A 21,681-nucleotide genomic window follows, 5' to 3' on the forward strand; every position below is an offset into this window, starting at 1 on the left:
CAGGCTCTGATATCCCAGCCCCGCCACTCTCTGCGTAAAGCAGTGTCGTAAGGCCCTGAAACCCCATCCCCGCCACTCTCTGCGTAAAGTAGTGTCGTCTGGCTCTGACATCCCACCCCCTCCATTCTCTGCGTAAAGCAGTGTCATCAGGCCCTGTTACCCCACCCCCGCCACTCTCTGCGTAAAGCAGTGTCATCAGGCTCTGACATCCCACCCCTGCCACTCTCTGCGTAAAGTAATGTCATATGGCCCTTACATCCCACAACTGCCACTCTCTGTGTTAAGCAGTGTCGTCGGGCCCTGACACCCCACCCCCACCACTCTCTGCGTAAAGCAGTGTCGTATGGCCCTGACACCCCACCCCCGCCACTCTCTGCGTAATGTACTGTCTTATGGCCCTGATATCCCACAACCTCCACTCTCTGCATAAAGCACTGTCGTACGACTCTAACACCCCACCCCCGCCACTTTCTGCGTACTGTCGTCAGGCCCTGACAACCCACCCCCAACACTCTCTGTGTAAAGCACTGTCATATGGCTCTGACATCCCACTTCCGCCACTCTCTGTGTAAAGCACTGTCGTCAGGCCCTGAAATCCCACCCCTGTCACTCTCTGCGTAAAGCAGTCTCATCAGGCTCTAACACCCCACCCTCGCCACTCTCTACGTAAAGCAGTTTTGTATGGCCCTGATATGACACCCTCACCACTATCTGCGTAAGGCACTGTCGTCAGGCTCTGACATTCCACCCCCGCCACTCTCTGCATAAAGCTGTGTCGTACGGCCCTGACACCCCACCCCCGCCACTCTCAGTGTAATGCACTGCCGTATGGCCCTGACATCCCACCCCCGCCACTCTCTGCGTAAAGCAGTGTCGTCAGGCTTTAACATCCCATCTCCTCCACTCTCTGCTTAAAGCACTTTCGTCAGCCCTGACAACCCACCCCAGCCACTCTCTGTGTAAAGCACTGTCGTATGGCCCTGACATCCCACAACCGCCACTCTCTGTGTAAAGCAGTATCGTCAGACCCTGACATCCCACTCCTACTACTCTCTGCGTAAAGCAGTGTAAATCACTGCGTAAAGCAGTGTCGTCAGGCCCTGACATCCCATCCCCAAAGGGGATACCAAAGGGGGTATTTGCAAACTATTTCGAAGTGCAAAAATATGGAAGCAGTGCGGACATTATTTTAATTTAATTTGTTTAATCTTTTTTCATAACTTGAATTTATGTAGTAACACTTTAATAAAAACTCTGTACAGCAGCAGCTGCGCCGCCGAATGACGTCATCACGCGACGCGCTAAGGAGCAGACATTGCGATTGGATCGGCGGCTTTAGATCACTAGTACACAAGAACATTGTTCTGTTAAAATATGTCTGTCTGTCTTTTAAACTCGTGAAAACGCAGCTTTATTTTGCAGCAGATCCGTCCAGAGCCCGCCGGTCGGCAAAAACGATGGCGAGTTGCCTGTTACGTCTGCAAACCGAGCTCCAGTCTTTCATGCAGGTGCTGCTCAGATCGATCGTGTACGAAGTGGCAGACGTTTTTGGAAACAGGATGTCTGACTCCGAGGACGAGTTTAAAGACAAACTTCGCAATATCGCCCAGACTCTGGTGAGACGGGCCGTGTTTAAAATCACCCAGTGTGTGGAGGAGAGTTTCGGGACTGAGATGGCTCAGATGAAGAAGGAAAACGAGAGGCTGAAGGTGAGATTGCAGCTTTGGGAGAAGGAGCCGGGAGCAGGAGGAGATCGGGGACAGACAGATCGTGTTGGACACACGCTTCCCTGTGAAATCGCTGCAGAGATAAAAGAAGAAATGGACGTGAAACTGGAGCTGGCAGGTCAGTGGGGTGACTTGTATGAAGTCAGTGTGTGTGTGTGTTTAAAACCAGTGTCTTTAGCTTTCTCACTGGTGAGAATCTAGTGCAGAGATGCAGAGCGAAGTGGGATGTAGCAACGGGATTATCTGACTGGAAACTGAACTGTTATTATCCAGTTCTGGTGCTGAAAACATCTGTAATACAGCAACAGGACTGAGGACTTGTTGTTCTGTTACAACACGTGTGTCACTGAACTGCAGTCGTACGATTCGCGTCATTAAGAGACACGCGTGATCTCCATACTCATATTTTCAGTGTGTCAAGGTGTGTCGATAATGAGGAAGCTCGTTTTCTAAAGCGAACAAACTTTCACGTTTCGAAGGATCGGAATAGAATAGAGATCAGATCAAAATCAAATGATCGCTCTCTTAAAGGCAGATGGTAGCGAAATGTCCCCGTTAAGATCCGCCGCCCTGTTGTTTTCTGACACCTGATCAAATCCCGTTTGTTTTTGACGCTACTCTTGAGAAATTCAAGCCAGAGATCTTTGAGATGTATATGAAAGTTTGCTTTGCCATAGCGTTGAGTGCTCATTTCACACATTTATTTGAAGTGTTTTCTTCACTACAAGTAGTATGGTTTTTACTTAAGAGATTGTGTATAATGTATCTGTAATGATATTGCCAGCAGCCATATTGCCCTGCAACTCACCACTGGCAGCTCCCACTGGAGCTCAGCAGGTGTGAGCTGGTCAGTATCTGGAGGGGAGACCTCCTGGGGAAAAACTAAGGTTGCTGCCGGAAGAGGTGTTAGTGGGGCCAGCAGGGGGCGCTCACCCTGCGGTCTGTGTGGGTCCTGATGCCCCAGTATTGTGACGAGGGACACTATACTGTAAACAGGCGCCGTCCTTCGGATGAGATGTAAAACCGAGGTCCTGACTCTCTGTGGTCATTAAAAATCCCAGGGCGTTTCTCGAAAAGAGTAGGGGTGTAACCCCGGTGTCCTGGCTAAATTTCCCATTGGCCCTTACCAATCATGGCCTCCTAATAATCCCCCTCTCTGAACTGGCTTCATCACTCTGCTCTCCTCCCCACTGAGAGCTGGTGTGTGGGGAGAGGACTGGCGCATCATCCAGGTGGGGCTGCACACTGGTGGCGGTAGTGGGATCCCCATGACCTGGAAAGAGCTGCACACTGGTGGCGGTAGTGGGATCCCCATGACCTGGAAAGAGCTGCACACTGGTGGCGGTAGTGGGATCCCCATGACCTGTCAACCGCTTTGAGTGGAGTGTCCAGAAAAGCGCTATACAAGTGTAAGGAAAGTGGTGTAAAAGTGTAAGTCCTGACAGTTGAGACTGTTTCATGCTCAGGTGGTTTTTAAGCCCAGTTCTTTGAAGTTGATCTTTCTCTGGACAGCGCATTTAGGAGCTGATCGCTTACAGTTGCTTTATAATGAACACATGCCGCCAATTATGACATCCATATTCAGTAATGACACTGTAGCCTGGAGTATGTGCTGATATGTGTCCCAGTACACTTTTGACTCAAGCTTGAATAGGTAAAGTTTTAATGGAGGCTAGTTATTAAAATAGGTTTTTTTATATATCTTAACTTTGATTTTGTTTTGATGCTTGTTTTGAACTCTAGTCAAAGCCCGTGTTAAAGGCCTTGTTCTCTTGTCCTGTGTTTGCAGGCTCAGAGGCCAGTGCTCTCCCTGACGCTGGGGACAGGGCTCCTCTTGAACAGCAGCCCAGTGAGGAGGAGGAGGAGGAGGAGGAGTGGGGCTCCCGTCTGATGCAGGAGACAGAGCTCGCCGCCGCACAAGGGAAAGAGAGACTCAGTGAGCAGCAGCACCCAGAGAGCAGACAGAGGGTGGAGGATCTGGACTCTGTGCCCACGATGAAGACCGAGCCTGAGTGTGAGACAGCTGGGGTTTTAGTCACTGAGGACCTGACGGAAAAGATTCATAATCGGGATACTTGGGATATCCCACAGAGCCGTAACGGACTGGACTGCGTCTCTCTGCAAGAGCACAAAGAGTAACTCGCCGATCTGAGTCTCGCAGATCAGGACGGCGAGTCCCAGCTGAGCGACCCTGCCGAGCAGCGCAGAGATACACCTGCTGAAGAGAACAGCGCTGGGTTTCGGCACCCACAGAAGGGTCAGGACAGGGAGGAACTGGAAAGGGGTAAATAGTGACTCCTATTGGGCTTGATAATAATAACTATTAGAATAATAACTGCTTACACTTATAGAGCGCTTTTCTGGACACTCCACTCAGAGCGCTTTACAGGTCATGGGGAATCCCACTACCGCCACCAATGTGCAGCCCCCACCTGGATGATGCTCCAGTCCGCTCAGCACACAGCAGCTCTCAGTGGGGAGGAGAGCAGAGGGATGAAGCCAGTTCAGAGAGGGGGGTTATTAGGAGGCCATGATGGGTAAGGGCCAATGGGAAATTTGGCCAGGACGCCGGGGTGACACCCCTACTCTTTTCGAGAAACGCCCTGGGATTTTTAATGAGCACAGAGAGCCAGGACCTCGGTTTTTACGTCTCATCCGAAGGACGGCGCCTGTTTACAGTCCAGTGTCCCCCGTCACTATACTGGGGCATCAGGACCCACACAGACCGCAGGGTGAGCGCCCCCTGCTGGCCCCACTAACACCTCTTCCGGCAGCAACCTTAGTTTTTCCCCAGGAGGTCTCCCCTCCAGATACTGACCAGCTCACACCTGCTGAGCTCCAGTGGGGGGGGGGGGGGGGGCTGCCAGCTGGGAGTTGCAGGGTGATAGGGCTGCTGGCTAGGAGTGGTTTAATCCATCAAGCAACTTCGAAGCTCCCTGCAGGGTAGGAAATCCGAAAGCAGTCAGCGTATCCGTGCAGATAGCAGAGGAACGTTCAATACGGCAGTTTGTTTTTTCTTTCAAGAAAATTCAAAACCCGGCAGCACACTCTCGCAGTGGAGGGGATGTTCGCTTGCAGTGCAATTCAAGGGGCTTCATTATTCTGACTGATGGGCACCAGCAGTGTTGCCAAAGCAAATGAAATTCACACGACACGAAACCAAAAATCCAAGTAAAATAAAATCCGCAGACGTATGACAGACATTGGCGACAAGGACGCATCCTAAAATATTGACATCTGCTGTCGACAGATGGAGCATTGCTGGGAGACAGACTCGCTGCCTGTCGGAGTTAGAATAGTTTGAGTCAGGCAGGCTGCTTAAAAACGCACCAGCTTATTCGTAACAGGAGAGAAATCAAATTGCTGAGGCTTTTTTTTGTCACCTCCTTTATAATAATAATAATAATAATAAATGCTTACACTTATATAGCGCTTTACAGGCAATGGGGAATCCCACTACTGCCACCAGTGTGCAGCCCCCACCTGGATGATGCTCCAGTCCGCTCAGCACACAGCAGCTCCCAGTGGGGAGGAGAGCAGAGGGATGAAGCCAGTTCAGAGAGGGGGGTTATTAGGAGGCCATTATTGGTAAGGGCCAATGGGAAATTTGGCCAGGACGCCGGGGTAACACCCCTACTCTTTTCCAGTAACGCCCTGGGATTGTTAATGACCACAGAGAGTCAGGACCTCGGGTTTTACGTCTCATCCGAAAGGACGGCGCCTGGCAGCCCCCACTGGAGCTCAGCAGGTGTGAGCCTGGTCAGTACCTGGAGGGGAGACCTCCTGGGAAAAACTAAGGTTGCTGCTGGAAGAGGTGTGAGTGGGGCCAGCAGGGGGCGCTCTCACCCTGCGGTCCGTGTGGGTCCTAATGCCCCAGTATAGTGATGGGGGACACTAGACTGTAAACAGGCGCCGTCTGTAGTGGGATCCCCATGACCTGTAAAGCGCTTTGAGTGGAGTGTCCAGAAAAGCGCTATATAAGTGTAAGCAATTATTATTATTATTATTATTATTACTATCTGAGATTCCAGAAGGTGATCCCTGATACATTCTGCCCACGAAACTAGCGAGGGACCGCCCATAAAGACTTAACGTTGATCTTGAGACCCTTCACCCTGGTTTCAGAAAACCTGATGCAGGATCTGATGTCTGTGTGCCTTCGGTTTCAGCTCTGTACCCCAGGTAGGTGACGGGTATGTTTATCTATGTGCTACAACTTGTCAAATTGACTTGTAAAGATCAGGAAAAAGATTGGCGTTTGCCTCTAGTTTAGATCTGTCTTTTCTAGTGTGTTGACAGAGCAAAACACGGAACAAATCTCCTGGGTTCAGATCTGACACTTGAGGGGTTTATTTTGGACTGCCTGTGCTTTACAAGATAATGCAGGATGGTCAGGGGCTCATTCTTCCAGGCAGAAACGGCCTGTGCGATGCTGGGGTGGGGGGGCGAGTTTATGAAACTGCACAGCTCTCTTGATCGAGTAATAACCAGGCCCAGCCTTGACAAGTTTTGAAAAAGAATCTTTTTTTAGTAACCCACTTTAGTAACACAAGTACAAATCGTTGTGACTGTAGCTTTTTTTGAAGCCATTGTGTGGTTGCGTAATACAGTTTTCTGGCGGCAGAGACTACAGTAGTTTATGCATATACTGTAGCTGTAACACAGAACTTGAACTGTATCGCCATATGTAACCGGCACACGTACTGGTACCGTGGAATTCTGACTGACAGGAAGTCTTTCGATTTGTTAAAACAAGTTGGGGTGTCTCAACGTAAACGAGAAAAGTACTCACACCACACTTTTCTTTCTTATTTTTCACGGAGTTTCTTCCATCCAAATATCTTCCAAATCCAGTCCGTAAGTCGTTTTCTTGATCCTGATCCGATCCGAGTTCCAAAAGTCCGTAATAACACCAATCCGCGCTGTCTCCTATCCACAATCCGCAATCCGAAAATCATAAGCCGTATCTCCTTTTCAATTGTCCGTTATTCTGTAATCCGATCTTTAACACAATCCTATTTTCCTCTCTCTCCCCCTCTCTCTCTCCCTCTCCCTCCTCTCAATTCAATTCAATTCAAGGTGCTTTATTAGCATGACCGATGGGTACAATCAGTGTTGCCAAAGCAAATGAAAGTAATGATATTTCCATTAAACAAAACAAAAAATAAAAGTAAAATAAAATCTACAGACATTTACAACAAAGACATATTATAAAATATTGACATATACTGTAGGCGGCTGGAGCATTATTGGGAGACAGACTCACTGTTCCTCAGGCTGGGACAGGAGATCGCATACTGGGCTGCCAGTTCCACTGAGTTCCCTCCTCCCTCTCCCAGTAGGATTGGGACCCGTTGTGATTCTGGCAGGTTTGGGATCTCTGGGATTAGATTGATGAATTTCGGGAAGAATGTTTCTCTCATCCCAGAGTATCTGTCACAGTGCAGTAGGAAGTGCACCTCTGTCTCTGTTTCTCCCCTCTGGCCTCTCTCCCTCCCCCTCCCTCTCTCCCCCTCTCTCCCCCTCTCTCTCCCTCTCTCTCCCTCTCTCCCTCTCTCCCTCTCTCCCCCTCTCTCCCCCTCTCTCCCCCCCTCTCTCCCTCGGCCAGGATGGTCCTCACAGAGCTGTTTAATCTCGGCGAGACCACGGCCCATGAGCTTCTGGGCCGTATTGACCATTCTCTGCAGTGCCTTCCTCTCTCTCTCTCGAGAAGAGGTGTGGCCGTGCCACACGGCGATCCCGTTGGTGGGGGACGCTCCCGATGGTGCAGCGGTAGAAGTTCGCCAACACGGGTGCTGGCGCCCCCCCCCATCGCTTGAGGCACCTCAAGAAATAGAGGCGCTGCCGAGCCTTCTTCATGATGGAGTCAGTGTGCACAGTCCGGGTTAGATCTTTAGAGACGTGAGTTCCCAAACACCTAAAGTTGCAGACTGCAGACTGAGTCCAGAGAAAGTCATCTCCAGAACTGCTGGACAATAGATAGATAGACAATATGCCCGTCGAATGAAAATGTGCCCTGGTTTTAGCCGACGCGACCTTGTCTGAGCGGACTGGAGGAGGGGACCCCGACTCCAGATGCCACCCCCGCAGAGGAGCAGCCCTCGAGCACATCCAGGGTCACCCAGTCCTGGCCGGCATCCTGGATGCAGAGGAACTTGACACCCGTGTAAGTTACAACCTGGTATCTTGTACAGGGGAGCCATGTTGCATGGTGTATAATCGCATGAGGTTTCGGTGTCGGCGGACCTGCTAGCTGGTTCTTCCCACACAGGGCTGCAGGGCTATCCCAGCAAGCACCAGGCACTGGGCAGGGTACACCCTGGTCAGGACGCCAGTCTGTCACAGGGCACACACACACACACACACACACACCCCCTGGACAGGACACCAGTCTGTCACAGGACACACAGAGACACTGACACACCCTGGACAGGACACCAGTCCATCACAGGACACACACACACACACACTCACACACCCTGGACAGGACACCAGTCCATCACTGGACACACACACACCCTGGACACGACAACAGTCCATCACAGGGCACACACACACACTCACACACCCTGGACAGGACACCAGTCTGTCACAGGACACACACACACACTCACACTCACACACCCTGGACAAGACACCTGTCCATCACAGGGCAGACAGACACAGTGGATATAATATATACATATATAATATATTTATAACATATATTATATCATTATAATATATTATATATTATACCCAATTATACCCACCAGTATGTTCTGGGGCTGTGGCAGGAAACTCACAGAAACAGGAACAGGCTATACAAACTCCACCCAGATAACACTCCGAAACTCTAAAACTGGACCCAGCGCCTCTCACCGCTGGTGTCCGCGGGCGTGCCCCTATGTGGGGTCATTTCCTTCTCAAGTCTCTTCACTTGGCTTACAAACTGGAGCGGACCAACCCTCTTCCCTTTGCTTCGATCGTGTTGACATAACTGGAAATGGCACCTCACCCTCATGAGGATATCCACTGGGCCAGATGTTGGAAGAAGGCCAGGTCCGCTCTCAAGGAGCCCAGTCGTCCCAGTCGCAAACTGGTTTCCCTCCTGCTGTCCAGTAAACGGATTCGGTCCGAGTCCAACAGACTACGGCACAGCTTCTACCTCCAGGCAGTAAGGCTGCTGAACAGCCCACCTGCAGCTCCTTCAGCAGATCACCTGTAATGCCTACAGGGGCACACAGTTTTCACTGTATTCAGCATAACCGCACTACTTGGACATAACGTACCGCACACCCCCTGGACAGATCGCAGCTCTATCGATATTGAGCCCGGGCGGAGTTAATTTTATTCCGTTTCTACTGCGCTCTGATGGTCACGGTCCCCATCCTCTCCGCCAGAGGGCGCTCCAACCTCCTCGCATCAGTTCTCTTAATGACTGCCGGCGGTATCGCCTGGTGTGGATTACTTGGTCAGACTGCATCTCGACCGCAGGTCACTGTAATCGACTCAGTTGTTTCCAGTTAAGGAGCATTCGGTCAGAGTCTAACAGATTTAGGGACAGCTTCTTCCTCCAGGCAGTAAGACAGCCTGCAGCTCCTTCAGCAGATCACCTGTGATGACTACAGGGGCACACAGTTTTCACTGTGTTCAGCATAACTGCACGACTTGGACATATTGCAGCTCTACTCATATTGAGTTTTGTCTGCGTTTCTTTGATTGAATTTCTTTTAGATAGATGGATACTTTATTGATCCCCTGAGGGAAATGGCAGTGGAACAGCGGCTTAGCACAGACAACACAGCCACAGTGTAACGAAAGATACAAAGGTAATAATACAACACACTCAGGACAGTGAGAAGTGCTCTATGAAGAGTTACTCCCAGTCCAGGACACAAAAAAGTCATATTGCGCAATATAAATATAAATATAAATGTATTGCACAGGTCCCTGGCATCTATTGCACAAAAACGGTCAAGAGAGAAAGAACAGATGTAGCAGTTTGCTGTTCAGTCCAGAAACGGGCCCCTGTCAGTGTTGCTTCTGCCCAGACGCAAGGTGGGTGCTACAGTGACGTTATCATCTATATACTGCGGCGCGCTGTATTTGCTGTGCGCTTGATAAATACACTTTGATGGATGGATGGATCGATCGATACTTAGTAGGTCCAGGAATCTGGCCCACAGCCACTCGGGCCAGAAGCTGCGTGCCTCTCCCTCAAAGTCTGGAGGGAAAGAGGAGACCGGCGCTGTTTTAGCACCACTCCTGCAGCCAGCATGCAGGGGCGGGACGCTCCCGAGCATACAGGATGATGATAATAATAAAAAACTTGATTTTATATAGCGCCTTTAAAGGTGGCTTCTCGAAGCGCTTTACAGGATGACAACAATGATAAATAAGAAGAATACACAAGATAAAACACAATTACAATATACAGAGGAGAGCGTGGATGGTGGTACTAAGAGAAGCAGAGGGGTGAAGAATGGATCCAGTTCAGTAAAGGCTCTTCTGAAGAAGAGGGTTTGGAGTCTGGATTGGCAGGAGTTTAGAGAAGGTGACTCTCTGATATCCTTGGGCAAAGAGTTCCAGAGCATGGGGGCATAACAGGAGAAGGCCCTTTCACCCCTAGAGTGTAGACGGGCTTGGGGGGACAGACAGGAGAGCAGAATTAGAGGAGCGAAGGTTGCGAGGTGGGGAGTAGGGCGATGATAGCTCAGACAGGTACTGAGGTGCCAAGCCATGCAGAGCCCTATAGGTGAGGATTTTAAAAGTCCACACAGAATTTGACCGGAAGCCAGTGCAGGGACTCCAGGATAGGAGTAATGTGAACACTTGCACTAGACCTGGTCAGGATCCTGGCTGCTGAGTTTTGGACATCATAATAGGGCAGGAAAGACCTCTAGACCTCATGAGACAAAGTCCTAGTGATCGAGGTCCAGAAAGAGATTCAAGTGATCGGAATGGCCTGGACGAGGGCGAAGCATGATGGGATTCTGTGTGGCGTGACGTAATGGTTAATGGCACAGTCTTCACCGCTGGGTTTTCAGAGTGCTGGCAGCAGGAGCCTCTCCGCCGTGTTGCTGTGGGAGCAGACGGGCTACTACAGGCTAAAGAGGAGGAAGGTGGAGCTGGGGATCGAACTCCTGGAGACCCAGCTGGACGCGAGTGTGGACACCGCGCCGAGGTGACTGAGTGAGAATTGGTTTGGGGGGGGGACTCCTTTTGTACCCCAACATAGGAATCATGGACACAATAAAGAGGTTTCTTTTCAATCGATTGGGCTATGGGCTTATTTCCAAACAGTGTGTGGTGTGAATCACTATGTTGTTCTCTTTCATAAAAAAACAAAACAAAAGTATTGAGCCAGGTCAAAATCTTTTGTACCACATTTTCCCCCCATCATAGGAGTTGTTACGTCCCTGAGCTGCACACTGGTGGCGGCAGTGGGATCCCTATGACCTGTAAAGAGCTGCACACTGGTGGCAGTAGTGGGATCCCCATGACCTGGAAAGAGCTGCACACTGGTGGCGGTAGTGGGATCCCCATGACCTGGAAAGAGCTGCACACTGGTGGCGGTAGTGGGATTCCCCATGACCTGGAAAGAGCTGCACACTGGTGGCGGTAGTGGGATCCCCATGACCTGGAAAGAGCTGCACACTGGTGGCGGTAGTGGGATTCCCCATGACCTGGAAAGAGCTGCACAGTGGTGGCGGTAGTGGGATTCCCCATGACCTGGAAAGAGCTGCACACTGGTGGCGGTAGTGGGATTCCCCATGACCTGGAAAGAGCTGCACACTGGTGGCGGTAGTGGGATCCCCATGACCCGGAAAGAGCTCCGAGTGGATTGTCCAACAAAGATGTTTTTCTTTTCAATCGATCGGGCTGTGGGCTTATTTCCAAACAGTGTGTGGTGGGAATCACTATGTTTGCTTTCATTTGGTGGGGAAAAAAAGGATCGAGCCAGGTCCAAATCAGACCTGAACTTAACCGGAAGGAAAAAAAAAAACAACCATTAGAGAAAATATTCCCCCCCCCAAAACACACTGCTCGCTCTCATTTTCCGCCATAGCCCTGCCACTGGTCAGATCCAGATGAACGGAAGATCTAAACTAATGACACCGCCCTGGTCCAAATCTTCTCAGTTAGATCCACACAGTTTTTTTCTATGTGAATTTAATGAGTACTTCTTGCGTTTTGTCAGATTTCAAATGGCATCCCTTTCAAATGGCTAGTTCGAGAAAGAGGGGGGTATACTTATTGCCAGCAGCCCTATCACCCTGTAACTCACCACTGGCAGCCCCCCCCCCCACTGGATCTCAGCAGGTTTGAGCCTGGTCAGTACCTGGATGGGGAGACCTCCTGGGAAAACTAAGGTTGCTGCTGGGAGAGGTGTGAGTGGGGCCAGCAGGGGGCGCTCTCCCCCCGCAGTCCGTGTGGGACGTACCAGAAATCGGGGAGATTCGAAAACAGAAGACGAGAGAAAAACGGCACATCCCAATACTTGTGATCGTCTCGAATTCGTTTCCTGATTTTGGCTAGACAGAAAGTCGGCGCGCCACCGGTGAACCTCGTCTGACTCGATCCGTTTCGGTATGAGTTTCAGTCAAACGGATCATTGTGCCTCATCGTAATTTACTCCAAAGAAAAAAAACACAGAGCATTTTAGTCTTTTTTTTCAGTATCATGGCAGAATATTTTTGTACATGTTTCATCCTCATTGACTAAAATAAAAACAGGTCCCTGGCCAAATTTTGGGGGGCATAATTTTCGTCTATGAAATTAACTCTAGATTAACTGACTAGAAATTCTCCCCCAACTTTTCGAAAAGATCGCATTTTGGGGGTTTTTAAGGGCATGAAACCAAGATGCATGAAATTACAATTTATTTCACATTTATTTACACATTGTAGCACCCAAGTAAATGACAAATAACCGAGGGAAATCAAGTTAGAAACACTTTGATCTCTGTCGGTACAAGATGTTTGGAAATAGGGAATTTTAAGTAAGCCTGCAGTGGCTGAATAGATTTCAGGGAAAAGCAGAACTGTCACACATCCTAAATCTCTTGAATGACCTCTCTGCTCGATAAGGCATCTCAGTGAAAAAGTATTGAGGAAGCAGGTGTGAGCCTGGTCAGTAGCTGGATGGGAGACCTTCTGGGAAAACACTAAGGCTGCTGCTGGAAGAGGTGTGAGTGGGGCCAGCAGGGGGCGCTCTCACCCTGCGGTCCGTGTGGGTCCTAATGCCCCAGTATAGTGACGGGGACACTATTCTGTAAACAGGCGCCGTCCTTCGGATGAGACATCAAACCGAGGTCCTGACTCTCCATGCTCATTAAAAATCCCAGGGCGTTTCTCGAAAAGAGTAGGGGTGTAACCCCGGCGTCCTGGCCAAATTTCCCATTGGCCCTTACCAATCATGGCCTCCTAATAACCCCCCTCTCTGAACTGGCTTCATCCCTCTGCTCTCCTCCCCACTGAGAGCTGGTGTGTGGGAGAGGACTGGAGCATCATCCAGGTGGGGCTGCACACTGGTGGCGGTAGTGGGATCCCCATGACCTGTAAAGAGCTGCACACTGGTGGCGGTAGTGGGATTCCCCATGACCTGTAAAGCGCTTTGAGTGGAGTGTCCAGAAAAGCGCTATATAAGTGTAAGCAATTATTATTAGTATTAAATCTAATTCTGTTTTAGTCAACCATAAGTAAGAGAAATTATAGCCACAATTTAGTTGACTAGACTTCAAAAGTGACTATGACTAATAGACATTTTTAGTTGACTTGCTTAAGACTATGATTTAATCAAAAACTATTGACTATACTGGAGTATTTTTAATTGGTGGATAAAACCCTTCCCACACTTACAAATTTACTGTTACTGAATGATCTCTCTCCTGTTTGAACGCACTGGTGGGCATTTAAGGCACTGAAACTCTTCCCACACTGACTACAGCTGAACGGTCTCTCCCGGGTGAACGCGCTGGTGGGCTCTTAGGTTGCTTGAGTACCTAAAACTCTTCCCACACTGACTACAGCTGAATGGTCTCTCCTGGGTGAACGCGCTGGTGGGCTCTTAGGTTGCTCGAGTACCTAAAGCTCTTCCCACACTGACTGCAGCTGAACGGCTTCTCTCCCGTGTGAACGCGCTGGTGGGTCTTTAATTTGCTCGAGTCACTAAAACTCTTCCCACACTGACCGCAGCTGAAGAGTTTCTCTCCAGTGTGAATGAGCTGGTGGGCTTTCAAGTGGCCGGACTGAATAAAACTCTTCCCACACTGCCTGCAGCTGAACGGCTTCTCTCCCGTGTGGGTGCGCTGGTGGGCACTTAAGGCGCTCGAGTCACTAAAACGCTTCCCGCACTGCTGACAGCTGAACGGCCTCTCTCCCGTGTGGACGCGCTGGTGAATTTTTAATTTGCTGGAGTCACTAAAACTCTTCCCACAGTGACTGCAGCAGAAGAGCTTCTCGCCAGTGTGGATGAGCTGGTGGGCCTTTAAGTGGCCTGGTTGACTAAAACTCTTCCCACACTGCCTGCAGCTGAACGGTCTCTCTCCCGTGTGAATGCGCCTGTGGGCTCTTAAGGCACTTGAGTCTCTAAAACTCTTCCCACACTGATGACAGCTGAAGGGTTTCTCTCCGGTGTGAACGCGCTGGTGAGTTTTTAATTTACCCGAGACACTAAAACTCTTCCCACACTGACTGCAGCTGAATGGTTTCTCTCCGGTGTGAACGCGCTGGTGAGTTTTTAATTTACTTGAGTCTCTAAAACTCTTCCCACACTGACTGCAGCTGAATGGTCTCTCTCCGGTGTGGACGCGCTGGTGGGTTTTTAATTTTCTTGAGTCACTAAAACTCTTCCCACACTGACTGCAGCTGAAAGGTCTCTCTCCTGTGCGAACGCGCTGGGGGGTGTTTGAAATGCCCACTCCATCTTGCTCTGCGTGCGGAGACTGAGGTGTGTTTTCTCCATCGTCTCCCTCAGTGTGCTGCTCAGAAGTTTGACTCATCTGGGGCTCCTTCTCCAGCTCCCTAAGACTAAAAGCATTCAGCTGTTCCTCTCTGTGCCCAAGAGACACAGACTCTAGTTCATTAAAATCTTCAACAGTTTTCTCAGTAACCAGATTATTAAACCTGTGTGTAAGGTCATCAGATACTGAGGGGTCATATGACTGTTTAAAACACCTCTGCACTGACAGTCTCTCCACTTGAACAGAACAAGGCCTCATGATTATCAAGCCCTGTAGGTGCTGCTCTTGTTCCTCCCTGTCCTGACTCTCCTCTGGGTGCTGCGACTCAGTACTGTTCTCTTCACCAGGTACAGCAGTCTGCTGCTCTGCAGGGTCAGTCAGCTGGATCACCACGTACTGCTCTGTAAGAGGAAACTCACCCAGTTCTTTGATCTCTTGCACAGAGACAGAGTCCTGCTCCGTACAACTTTCACTAATATTCTTAATGTCCAGATCATTCATCTCGTTTGAGGGCTTTACTAAGAGACTCTCAGGCTCGGTCTTCATCGTGGGCACAGAGTCCAGATCCTCCACCCTCTGTCTGCTCTCTGGGTGCTGCTGCTCACTGAGTGTCTCTTTCCCTTGTGCGGTGGTGAGCTCTCTCTCCTGCAGCAGACTGGAGATCCCCTCCTCCTCCTCCTCACTGTGCTGCTGTTCAAGAGGAGCCCTGTCCCCAGCGTCAGGGAGAGCACTGGCCTCTGACCCTGCAAACACAGGACAAGAGGACAAGGCCTTTAACATGGGCTGGGAGTAGATTTTCAAAAGCAAACAGCACCACAGAGAAACAAGAAAACCAACTTTAAGATACAAGGATCTTTTATCATTTAGACAGACCACTACAGAATATTAAAACACCCCAATACTCTCTTTATCTAGTTATTATAGTACACACAGACAAACAAACAGTGTTAATCTCTGAACTGGCTTCATCACTCTGCTCTCCTCCCCACTGAGAGCTGGTGTGTGGGGAGAGGACTGGAGCATCATCCAGGTGGGGCTGCACACTGGTGGTGGTAGTGGGATCCCCCATGACCTGTAAAGAGCTGCACACTGGTGGCGGTAGTGGGATCCCCATTAACCTGTAAAGAGCTGCACATTGGTGGCGGTAGTGGGATCCCCATGACCTGTAAAGAGCTGCACACTGGTGGCGGTAGTGGGATCCCCATTAACCTGTAAAGAGCTGCACATTGGTGGCGGTAGTGGGATCCCCATGACCTGTAAAGAGCTGCACACTGGTGGCGGTAGTGGGATCCCCATTAACCTGTAAAGAGCTGCACATTGGTGGCGGTAGTGGGATCCCCATTAACCTGTAAAGAGCTGCACACTGGTGGCGGTAGTGGGATCCCCATGACCTGCAAAGAGCTGCACACTGGTGGCGGTAGTGTGATTCCCCATGACCTGCAAAGAGCTGCACACTGGTGGCGGTAGTGGGATTCCCCATGACCTGTCAAGCGCTTTGAGTGGAGGGTCCAGAAACGCGCTATATAAGTGGAAGCAATTATTATTATTATTAATTTGGTCGATGAAAACTATGACGAAATGTTCATCAGCAACCCGCTGTTTTTCACTTTAAAGACGAAATGCTCCCGAAAATAATCCACAATGACAAAGACTTCGGATTTTTGGTTGAGTGCATTAAGATGAGACAAAAGGATGTGTTGGAGTACACACAAAATTAATTTCCAAAACAACTGGCCAAAATGACTGACAGGTGGCACTTGCTGTGCCTTAGCTGTTAGTTAAAACGACTGCTTCTCTTTATCGTGCATGTTTAAATCCACTTCATATGGAATATTAATGTGGGACTGTACACCTGAAGGGAGCTTCAGGTAGCTTAGCACGAAAATAAGATGAGCATAAGGTCTCTGAACATCATAACCGATATTAATTTAGGAATATAACTATATTATACAAACTGCATATGGCTGGTTCTGGTATTTGAAATAAAAAAATACAGTATTCCACTTTCTCCCTGAACGTTTTCTGCAGCAAAGTCTTACACTCGGACACTTACTGTGGTTATTTTGGAACATTTCTGACTTTTCGGAGCGTCATCCCAGTTAAAAAAGTGGACTTTTTAGAATCTGCTACATAGGGACTATAATACGGAATTGCATTTCTAAGGAAATTCATAATGATATTAATTCAAGGATCTAAATAGACTGTATTTATTTCTATAGCTGTTAGGATCAGCGTAGTCCACTTTCTTTGTAAACATTTTATTTTTAATTTGACCGATTCGATTGCTTTCGAAACATTTGGAAGCTGTTTGATTCAACTCAGTTTCCAAGCAGCCCGTTAGCGCAGTGGGTCTGTCAGCAGTACTATGGCCTGTAGCCGACCTGAGTTCAATACCTGCTTAGGCATACGTTTTTCCTCTAACAAAGTCTTCTTTTTTAAAAAAAATCAAATAGTAAATATTATATTTGAATGTGTTTTTTTTTTACATCACAACATATTCAACGTTTAGTGATATTAATAGTGATTTAGCGAAAGTGAATACTGTCAACCGGTTTAATTCAAAACACTTTATTCAGTGGGGCAGTTGAACAGACGCCTCGAGCCTTTAAACAAAGTTGTATATATTGTAATTAGAATTGAGAATAACAAAGGGGTATTAAAAATACCTCTTATAATCAACATCACTTTATTAACCCTTTACAATGTCTTGCATTAGGAATTTGTCTTTTCGCAGACCCCAGCTGGCTCTCCATGAGACACACAGAGAGGGAGAGAGCCTGGGGGTCAGAGTGCAGGGTCGGCCATTGTACAGCGCCCGTGGAGCAGTTGGGGTGAAGGGCCTGGCTCAGGAGCCCAACGGAGTAGGATTCCTAAGATGCCGGCCGCGGGATTTGAACCGGCAAACCCTTCCAGCCCCAGGCGCAGATCCAGAGCCACCGCTCAATGTGTCTGGTCATTATTAACAGTATCAATTTAATAATAACAATTTCAAGCCTCTTGTATCGTTTTTCGGAGTCAGTTTTTTCCTTCGGTATAAATACCCATTTATGAGACAAGATGTTTCAGCTGTCGATAACTGTGTAAACAAATGACACAAAGAGCAAATGTGTATACCATCCACAGTGCGAGTAAAAACCCGTTCAACCAGTTTAATTCAATTCAAAACACTTCCTTCTGTCGGGCGTGGAGCATGAGGAAACAAATGATTCGTTTTAAGGGGTGAGGTCAAAAGCAGGACGCTTGTCTGTTACTGTGTATAAAAAGCGCTGAGCAACAGCAACATCTTTCAGCATCTCACCAGCAGCCATATCACTCTGTAACTCACCACTGGCAGCCCCCCACTGGAGCTCAGCAGGTGTGAGCCTGGTCAGTACCTGGATGGGGAGACCTCCTGGGAAAAACTAAGGTTGCTGCTGGGAGAGGTGTTAGTGGGGGCCAGCAGGGGGCGCTCACCCTGCGGTCCGTGTGGGTCCTAATGCCCCAGTATAGTGACGGGGACACAAGACTGTTAACAGGCGCCGTCCTTCGGATGAGACGTAAAACCGAGGTCCTGACTCTCTGTGGTCATTAACAATCCCAGGGCGTTTCTCGAGTAGGGGTGTAACCCCAGTGTCCTGGCTAAATTTCCCATTGGCCCTTACCACTCATGGCCTCCTAATAATCCCCATCTCTGAACTGGCTTCATCACTCTGCTCTCCTCCCCACTGAGAGCTGGTGTGTGGGGAGAGGACTGGCGCACTATGGCTGCCGTCACATCATCCAGGTGGGGCTGCACACTGGTGGCGGTAGTGGGATTCCCCATGACCTGTCAAGAGCTGCACACTGGTGGCAGTGGTGGGATCCCCACAACCTGTAAAGAGCTTTGAGTGGAGTGTCCAGAAAAGCGCTATATAACTGTAAGCAATTATTGTTATTATTATTCAGAGCCTGCACAGCCCTTAAACCGCGGCCCCTACCCCCTTGCCAACCACATCGAATTAATAACCCACCTGGCTAATGCCTATCTCCATGCTTCTGCATCAGCAGCCCCGAACCCATTTCTGTCACTCAGATACAGACAAAAAAAACCCAACAAACAGTTGATCCACCTGAGCGAATCCATTCCAGGGCCCGGGCTCCTGCAGAAGAGCTTGATTCAAATCAAAATGCCGCAGGGCTCAAGGCAATTCTGTCCTTAGACTGCACTACCCCTCCCCCTTAAGCAAGGCCATTAATAATTGAGCCCGTTCTGAGAAGGAATCCACCCAGCCTCATTCAACCTATTTCTAGAAATATAAAATCTAAATATACTGCACAATAATTCATAATACTATCTTTTTTTTTCGCGAATGACGTCGGATTATACGCTGCTTCGGCGAACGAATGGGTGAATCTGAACGAGGTGTTTTTCAGCACCGCAACCGGCCAAACAACAAGTTCAGTTTCCAGGAAAGAATCCCGTTGCTCCATCCCACTTCACTCTGCATCTCTGCGCTAGATTCTCACCAGAAAGTTCTTTTCTTTGATGGTCGTTTGCAAGAACGCGGACTGACGGTGAGATGTTTTCTGCGTAAGAAAAGTTGAGTCTGATATTTAAAACAAATTCTCACCTGCGAGGAAGTTAAAGACGCTGGTTTTAAACACACACACACACACTGACCTCATACAAGTCACCATACTGACCTGACAGCTCCAGTTTCACGTCCATTTCTTCTTTTATCCCTGCAGGGGCTTCACGGGGAAGCGTGTGTCCAACACGATCTGTCTGTCCCCGATCTCCTCCTGCTCCCGACTCCTTCTCCCAGAACCGCAATCTCACCTTCAGCCTTTCGTTTTCCTTCTTCAGCCGCGCCATCTCCCCCCCGACACTCTCCTCCACACACTGCGCGATTTTAACCATCCTGTTCCGGAAAACTGCGGAAACGTCTTCCGCGATCGACCTGAGCAAGACCTCCCTGAAAGAGCGAAGCTCCGTCTCCAACGCGAGCGACAACTCAGCCATCTTTTCTCCAGAGCCGACCCGAATCAAAGGCTGAGTTTTCGGTTATCGCCGGGGTCTACAGCGATCTGCGGCCAAATAAGATCACGCCTCCGGGAGTTGAGCGATATTTAAAAAAACAAAAACAAAACAGCAGTCTCTTTATTCGTGTAAAAGATCGTAATCGCTCTTCTTTTTAATGGATTATTCAGCCGAGCCAGCCGCCACGTAGCCGAAAGGTCTTCGCTGCCGCGCAGCATGATGACGCCATTCGAGGGCTTCAGCAGCTTCAAAACAACCGAGTATTTTTTTAAATAAAAAATATTAAACTTATAAACCATTTACAAATATAACTACAACTAGAGGATCCAAAAACAGGTACAAGAGGAAAAAAAAACACAAACAGAAAAAAAAAACATTTAACCGCCAGAGGTAATGAAGTAAATTCTGTGATCAAATTGTATTTTTTTTTTTTACATAGATCAGACGTTTTCCTTGCTTTAACAACAGAGTAGATGAGCTGAGAGAGAGGAGGTTCTGCGGCCGGATATAAACCTCACTGCACCTGCTAACGCCAGCTAGTCAGGAGAGGTGACTCGCCATCGAACTAAACTCGGTGTGTGAATTCCGTGTCAGTATTAATGTATTTGCACAGGTTAAACCTACATAATTGGTGCACATTGGTGGTGGTAAGCAATATAATAGACGTGTAAGCAATTATTATTATTATTGTGTACATGATTCTCAATACAATTCAAATTTGGTACCGTTTCTATCGGGGGTGATGAGAACATCTGCACACCCTTACGAAACTAAAACTTACCCGGAGGAGAAAAAAAGGTCTCTCCAGGGAAACGCCGTTTGCAGTCAAAAAGTGGTACTTTGTTTTCTTCTGAACGGGTTTATATTCAATACCGAGCTTGTTTTCCCAGTTTAACAGAGTGGTGCCAACATGGCCATTTTGCAGGACATCGTGCTTTGTGAAAAATTAAACCGTGACATCAGTGAACGCCGGTTTACTGAGACACAGAAGTACATTTCTCAAACACACAGCCTTCGTATAGTAATTCAGCCTTAACTAAGAGCGGACTTCTTGCTCTTCTGTCGAGATGTCGGTGTTTTGAGAGCCACAGTCCTGTGACACTGAAAGCACACAAGCAGTATTGAGGGACACTCAACACGCACCCAGCCGGGGACTGAAGACGGACTGTATTCGGAAAATAACTGCAGTCCAGCACTTGGGCTGAATTTATACATATGTTGTGTGTCGGTTCATACACCTGACCTCGGAGAGTCCTGGTCCGGTTCTGTTCAGGCGATTTCCTGGTTTATTTTAAGGGTCACAGGCCTTAAACGTGATGGTGAAAAGGAGAAAAAAAAAGGAACTATCACATTCAGCCACATGTATTGACCCTGTCAGTTTAGAGAGCAGGGGGTTACAGGAGAGCAAGTCTCTTCAGCATTTACATCTTTCCACTTGGTCAGCTTTTAAGATCACATGGCCTCAGCTTTCATTTCTATGCTGATGATGCTCAAATATACATCCATACCAAGCCAGCAGCCATATCACCCTGTAGCTCCCTGCTGGAGCTCAGCAGGTGTGAGCCTGGCCAGTACCTGGAGGGGAGACCTCCTGGGAAAAACTAAGGCTGCTGCTGGAAGAGGTGTTAGTGGGGCCAGCAGGGGGTGCTCTCACCCTGCTGTCTGTGTGGGTCCTAATGCCCCAGTTTAGTGACGGGGACACTAGACTGTAAACAGGCGCCGTCCTTCGGATGAGATGTAAAACCGAGGTCCTGACTCTCTGTTCTTCTTGAAAAGAGTCCTGGCCAAATTTCCCATTGGCCCTTACCAATCATGGTCTCCTAATAATCCCCCCTCTCTGAACTGGCTTCATCCCTCTGCTCTCCTCCCCACTGAGAGCTGGTATGTGGTGAGGTACTGGTGCACTATGGCTGCTGTCGCATCATCCAGGTGGGGCTGCACATTGGTGGTGGTAGTGGGATCCCCATGACCTGTCAAGAGCTGCACACTGGTGGTGGTAGTGGGATCCC

At 48.9% G+C, this 21,681-nt stretch overlaps 2 protein-coding genes across 2 annotated transcripts; one reads left to right on the top strand and one right to left on the bottom strand.

Moving 5' to 3' along the window:
* Positions 1-1,301: 1,301 nt before the first annotated feature.
* On the top strand, positions 1,302-10,981 carry LOC148824646 (uncharacterized). Its single transcript, XM_088926432.1, has 5 exons — positions 1,302-1,845; positions 3,517-4,011; positions 5,752-5,909; positions 6,807-7,893; positions 10,757-10,981. The coding sequence occupies exons 1-2, from the start codon at positions 1,458-1,460 to the stop codon at positions 3,864-3,866; spliced, it is 738 nt and encodes a 245-aa protein (XP_088782558.1). The 5' UTR covers positions 1,302-1,457; the 3' UTR covers positions 3,867-4,011; positions 5,752-5,909; positions 6,807-7,893; positions 10,757-10,981.
* Positions 10,982-12,575: 1,594 nt separating this feature from the next.
* Positions 12,576-19,892, bottom strand: LOC148824647 (uncharacterized). The gene is made up of 2 exons (XM_088926427.1): positions 19,336-19,892; positions 12,576-15,416 (listed from the first exon to the last, which is right to left on the bottom strand). The coding sequence occupies exons 1-2, from the start codon at positions 19,652-19,654 to the stop codon at positions 13,735-13,737; spliced, it is 2,001 nt and encodes a 666-aa protein (XP_088782553.1). The 5' UTR covers positions 19,655-19,892; the 3' UTR covers positions 12,576-13,734.
* Between the last annotated feature and the right edge of the window lie 1,789 nt (positions 19,893-21,681).

The sequence above is a fragment of the Atractosteus spatula genome, chromosome 10, assembly GCF_055471065.1.
Source record: "Atractosteus spatula isolate fAtrSpa1 chromosome 10, fAtrSpa1.hap1, whole genome shotgun sequence".
Classification (NCBI taxonomy): Eukaryota; Metazoa; Chordata; class Actinopteri; order Semionotiformes; family Lepisosteidae; genus Atractosteus; species Atractosteus spatula.